Here is a 6,656-nt window from a genome sequence, read left to right as displayed (position 1 = left end):
CCACAGGAGAGTGTCAGGAATTTGGGGGCAAGGCGCGGGTCTCACGGAGCTACTGGCCTACTCGGCCATCTTAGATGCTCGCGTAGCTCCTCCCATCTTTGACATTTTTATTGACACCACTGACTACATTGACTGGGAGGCAGACAGCAATTTCTGCATTTGGAAGCATCTGACAGAAGCAGAACGTGGAACCATTATTTGGGCTCTTCAGTCTCCTCACTGCCCACACTCTCATATCCATTGGGAGGGATGGATCTCGCTAAGGACGGTGGATCCCTCACTCTCCAGCCTAAGCAAAAAAATCAACCATAACACTGAGATAGCTCATCTAATGCCCTTCAAAGCTACTCCACACAAGCCTCATGAGACATTAAGGGAGAAAACGCTTTTGAAAGGGTATGTCACGAGAGACCTTGAACTCAACACTGCTTATATCTTGGCACTAAATGCTGTAAACCAAGCTTCATAAAAAGCATTTTTTTTTGCCAAATACAAAGGAAATATTTTGATTTACTATCTACATACACAATTGACATTTACATTTGGCAACGGAAGAAAACAACCAGTTTTTTCAATTGAAGGTTTGGATGTCACTGAATAATTTCAATTACTTGTAATACCACAATCCGTTCTAAAAATAAAGCTAAAACTTTATTGGATCACTATATTACAGCCCATTTCTGGAAAAAAATAGTAGTTACATTTTAATTATACATATTTACATTTTTTTTAAATTACGTTATTTTACAATGTTCAAACAAGTTAACCATTAATTTATTGATCTTCTTAATGGTTTATATTAAGAGAATCCTCTGTTGTGGCAGATAGCAAGCAGCAGCTTTTCCTTGAGAACTTCCTTCTTAGAGTATGGTGGAAGTGTTAGGGTCTGGAAGCAGGTTTGTGCATATGGAAGATGATCCTCAGTAAATAAAGGGCTGGACACAATTCTAATCTTCAAACAATCCATTCCAAAAACAGGGACGCTGTCAGTTCCTATGAGAAACACTGAATTGTGGAAGGAATGGGAAACATAAATGTCAGAAAGCTGGAATATCTCTGATAGAGTCAGAATTGGCAAGTCACACAGTAAACAACACATCTAGCAAAAGGAAACTGATCACAAAATGCAAAGTGCCATAGTACCCTCCACAAAACACCACTCACCCTTACAGCTACTATCAAAGCATGGCACCTGTAAAGGATGGCTCAAGGAAGAGCTTTATTCAGCTCTAGGATACCTTCTTGGGTGATAGTGAACGCTACAAATCTGCACAACATAAAATACATGCATTTCTAAATTGTTGAGAAACATAAACAGTCTTATGCACAAGTTCCAAACTGTGGAAAATATAAATGTAATTTCTTTAAATATTGGTAAAGATTGTAACAATGGCTGGAAATCTGGACTGAAAAGCTCCTTTCTTTTCAAGAATTCCTGATAGATGACAGGTTAGCGCCTTGGTATCACCCCAGAAGCAGTTGCCATGTACCATGGTACATTCTCTTGGGTACACTTCCATATTTTGAGCTTTATTTTTCAGCAGACTCTCCAAGTCCCCTGGAATTTACCAATCTACAAGTTTCTGTCCCATACCCAACAAGGCACTGCAAATGTTTCTAACACCCATCCTTTATAACGTCTAGAGTGCACAAACATTTACATGTTTATGTCTAGTTTTTTTTGGCAAAATGTGCAGGCAATATGTGCACTGCTAAAACAAATAAAAGGCAATGGAAAGAATGGCTGAATTAACCAGAGACACTGCCTGAAACTAATTCAATCATTCCTTCCATCCCTTTGTTGTTTGTTGTAGAAGATGCCCTAAATGGGACGCGCATGCCCAGACCGACGTCCAGCGCTCTCTGTGGCAAACTGTACCTCGCTGATGAGAGCTAAGCAGGCCCACACTGGTCTGTGTTCCCATCTTATCTTAGAATCAGCTCTCGGAAAAGGGAGGGAGGCAATGCTTCTCTTGCTGGCAGCAGAGATGGCCTTAGACAGGGTGCAGTGGATATGTATAAAACCAGCCCTGGTGGCAGAGGGTTCATCAAGAAGAGGTAAGAAGCCCCCTTTAAGTGAGGAACAATTTGCTAAGACTGCCCAGCTGAGGGTGCCAAAAGAAATTGACCGCCATAATGCCCTGCAAGTAAACAAAAAGAACAATTTCAAAACTGAACACACTTGAAACTTACCCCGCTCTTTGCCCTTGAGAAAAGAGACATGCACAATTTGAATTGATCCAACAGAAAGAATACAAAAAATCATTTCTTCTGCCAAAGCTGCCTACTTCTCTTTAAAAATTACGAGTTCCACAAATATGTCCAAATAAATATTTGCCATTGTGAATGAATTATCCAACCCAGATAGTGTTGCAGTAAAATCTACACCTAGCCATACCTTCTGCAAATCTCTCAATTAGTTATTTATCGATAACATTGATACAATAAAAGCCAGTATCCCCCGCTGTCTTGCCCCTGAGGGCCCACCCTCAATGCCGGAAAATCTGTGTGATATTGAACGGCTCCCAGTAATAGACAGTCCAACTTTTTTAGATCTTCTGTCTAAAGTAAAATCAGGATCACCTACTAACAGTTGTCCGCCTCATATTTTAAAAGAAATTTTCACCATCTTTCCTGGACCAGCCTTGGCACCTCTCAATGATTCTCAAACACAGGGCTATGTACCAAAAGCTTTCAAAGAGACAACAGTTGTCACTCTGCTAAAAAAAAACAGGAGCAGATCCTGGGACACTGACTAACTATCGCCCCATTTCCTTGCTTCCTTATTTGGACAAAATATTGGAATCTCATGTGGCCAAAAGTTTATGCACATTTATTTTACGGTCGGACTACCTCGACCCTAACCAAACAGGGTTCCGACCGGCACATTCCACTGAGACAGTAATACTCACTGTACTGGACACACTACGCAAGGAAGCTGATAAGGGCTCCCCCCAGGCTTTGGTGCTGCTGGACCTGTCCGCGGCATTTGACACGTTCGATCATGGTATCCTGATGGACCATGTCAGGATGGCCGGCCTTAAGGGAAAGGCATCCAGTTGGATTAAGTCTTTCGTTGAGGAACGTACTCAGTCAATGCGTCTCTCCCAGTTTTCTGCACCCAAAATGGCAACGAAATGTGAGTACCCCAGGATTCTTCGTTGTACCCCTATCTATACAATCTTTACCTTCTTCCCTTACTCCACACTCTAATAAATAAGAAGGTCTGCACGTATAACTATGCAGATGACCTAAAACTAGTGTTCTCTATTGACAACTACCCGGATTCGTTATCTGAATTCCAGGAAATTATGCTACACATGTGTGACTGGATGAATAATAACCAGTTAAAGTTAAATCCAGACAAAACGGAAGTGATTCTCATAGGCGGACCCCTGAACCCCTGGAACACTCAGTTTTGGCCAAATGAACTAGGTTCCCCTCCTAACCCTTCTTCCTTAGCTAAAAGTTTGGGGGTAATCATCAATAGTGATCTCACTATGTAATCTCAGATAGGAGCAGTAACATCTACCTGTTTCTTTCAGCTGAGGAAGATAAGGAAGATCAGAAGACTACTTACTCGGGAAGCCTTAATCCAGGTTGTACTGGCTATGGTGATGTCACATCTGGACTATGCCAACTCTCTATACTTTGGCATACCGCTCTATCTTACCAAAAGATTGCAGATGGTACGGAACCAGGCAGCCAGACTGATATCCCAACAACCTAGGTGGGAACACATCTCCCCCACCATGAAGGAGCTACACTGGCTCCCCATCCAACAAAGATGTGCATTTATAGTTGGCTGCCTTATTTTCAAAACTCTGAATGGTGCTAGTCCAACATTTGTAACCAAACTTATCCAGAAATACTCACCTGCGCGCAGTCTGCCCTCTGCCCACAAGAAATTCCTAACCATCCCTCCCTACAAACGGAAACGGCTAGGTGGCTGCACATTTGCTTTATTGGCACCCAGCTTTTGGAATACTCTACCATTAGATATAAGAACCTGCACTGAGTTTCCTAGATTCCGTAGGCTTCTTAAGACTTGGCTATTTATCCAAGCCTACAACTATCATTTGCAGACATAAATCACACGGGGCCCCAGCACTACCTCAAGTTTAGCGCTTAGAAACCAATGCGCTTTATAAGAAATGCTAACATAACATAACAAGCAAACCTTAAAGTTGCTGCTGACTCATGCAAACTTGGCATGCACACTGGACAGCACTCGGACATTGCTGAAGCAGGTAGCAAAGCATCATTGGTACACATAGTAGAACATCACTGATAAACAAAGTAATACATCACACAAATGAAGAATAGATGGCAAGCAGACTATCGGACTGCTTGTCTCAATAACTGAAAAGAAGTGAAGACACTGAGTCCTTTCATCATTGTTTATTCCTGAACAGTGCTGATATCACTGCTAGTTTCCTCTATGGAAGATTGGGTCACTACTTTATTGAATGGGCCTCCTTCCATTCATAAGTTGTTCTAGACTGCCATCTTAGATCAGTTTCATTGTAACAAAACATGCACCCGGCCTGGCAGTTCAGCCTGGACAGCTCTTATTGGAGCAGGATAAAGAATGATTTCCACTTGTCAGCTCTCTGTCTGGGGTTGCATAGTGTGAGAACAATGATAGATGAATGTGACTGCCAGCCATCGTCAATGGTTGAGATTAATTCAAGCATTCATCCCAGGACTTTAATGTTTGTGGCAAAGTATTCACCAATATAGTTGCCGTTTTGCAAGAAGGTTCAGACCATACTTTTCTTCAGGATATGAAAATGGCCTGGCTGACTGCATGCATGCTGACAATCTGATACGGAGTCTAGATATGGAAGCCTGCTGGCCTTCTTACACGGTGCCAGAGCCCATTACAACAAGCCATTATTTGTACTTTCTCTCTCCATGACGACATGTTGCAAAGAAAATGTTTAACATCCTCCTGCCATCCTAGTCTGCATAATCAGATAAATAAACTGTGGACATATGCGCCTTTATCTACATGAATTATACAACCATAGTTACATTTGTAATGCGATGAATTCAGTTAAACTTGGTGGAATAAACTTCTACGGATAGTCAACTTTATATGCCATCTCATATATTTTTAACTTGAATGAAAATGTATCTAATTGGTCTACTGTTGTAATCAATTCTTTACGCTTCACCCGTTATGAATTCCACGTGAAGTTGTCCAGGGGACATCAGGGCCAAGCTCACTCTGTGATTTAACAGGAGTCATAAGTTAAGCTTTACTGAATGTGGAATGACCACATCCACAAATTAAATTACAACCGCTGCCTTTATCGCAAAAGAGAAATGACACTGACTTTGCCTCTGCGGTTGAGAATGGTAAGTTACCAATGCTAACTTTTCCAAAGCTCATTTGCTTAGCATCCAATGACCGATGAGCAATAGGAAAAGGGAAACCACCAAAATAAAATCAATTATCTTTTGCTCCCACTGGTTCCAGTTAAGTAGTAGTTTCTGGGAGACCTGTGATGGGTCATGGTGGATTTGAAACTGGCACAATAGTCAATTCTAATTTGTGTGAAAAAACTGTTGGGTGATCACAGTAAATAAGAACTCTGTCTCCAAAGCTGATCAAACAGAATGAAGTTCTAGATCCATTCTGTCCACTGATATCCCCAAAGAAACATCCATTTGGAAGAAGTGCCAAACTTCAACTTGCATTCACATGGTCTTCTGGTTGTGAGGGCCTGAAAACCTCACCAGCCTGTGATGTGGAGCATTGCTGGGCGACCTTTTCAGCTCCTTGAACACCTTATGATAGCAGTCTAAAAACAGGTATATCAGTTTATTCCTAAAATTGTTAGTCTTACAACTCAAATTGTGGACTTTGTTATTTCGAGAAATACAGTCAGGCCTTCAGCACTTGGATCAGCATTACTGCCACACCTGAGGTTAATCCTGAGGTGGATTCTGACTGCAATCTTGTTTGGGAGTCTTGCCGAGCCAAAAGCAAAGGATTCTGAAGACAGCCTCTAAGTGTTGACTGTTATATTGACAATTATTTGCATAATCTAAGTGGGAAAAAAATTGCTGCCAATCAGTGATGAAGCAACCGAATAATAGCATATTGTACTGCCAAGCCATGGCCATTGATAGGTGTCCTTCTCTGAAGACACAGATAGGCTGAGAAGCCACCCTGATAGTCATGTAACTGTTGACAGGCCTGTATATTCTGTTAATATGAAACTGATCTAAGATGGCAGTTCTAGAACAACTTATGTATGGAAAGAGATCCATTCAATAAAGTAGTGACCCCAAATTCCATAGAGGAAACTAGCAGTGATATCAGCACTGTTCAGGAATAAAGGACAATGATGAAAGGACTCAGTGTCTTCACTTCTTTTCAGTAATTAAGACAAGTAGTCCGGTAGTCTGCTTGCCATCTATTCTTCATTTATGTGATGTATTACTTTGTTTATTAGTGATGTCCTACTATATGTACCAATGATGCTTTGCTACCTGCATCAGTAATGTCCAAGTCCTGTCCAGTGTACATGCCAAGTTTGCGTGAGTCAGCAGCAACGTTAAGGTTTGCTTGTGCATGTCTCTTTTCCCAAGGGGAAAAGCGGGATACATTTTGGAAGGAAAATGCTACTTACCAGTATGCATCT

At 41.4% G+C, this 6,656-nt stretch overlaps 1 protein-coding gene across 2 annotated transcripts in view; it reads right to left on the bottom strand.

The window, feature by feature from the left end:
- Nucleotides 1–632: 632 nt before the first annotated feature.
- Nucleotides 633–6,656, bottom strand: part of LOC144818567 (E3 ISG15--protein ligase HERC5-like) — a 400,809-nt gene continuing 394,785 nt past the window's right edge. For both annotated transcript variants that reach the window (XM_078676098.1, XM_078676099.1), the window contains one exon: nucleotides 633–1,005. In XM_078676098.1, coding sequence (XP_078532224.1) covers nucleotides 800–1,005 — 206 coding nt within the window. In that variant the 3' untranslated portion in view covers nucleotides 633–799. The remainder of the gene's footprint in view (nucleotides 1,006–6,656) is intronic.

The sequence above is a fragment of the Lissotriton helveticus genome, chromosome 2_1 (genome assembly GCF_964261635.1).
Source record: "Lissotriton helveticus chromosome 2_1, aLisHel1.1, whole genome shotgun sequence".
Lineage (NCBI taxonomy): Eukaryota > Metazoa > Chordata > Amphibia > Caudata > Salamandridae > Lissotriton > Lissotriton helveticus.
Note: the sequence above shows the minus strand (reverse complement) of the source record. Positions and strands in the feature narration are given on the sequence as shown.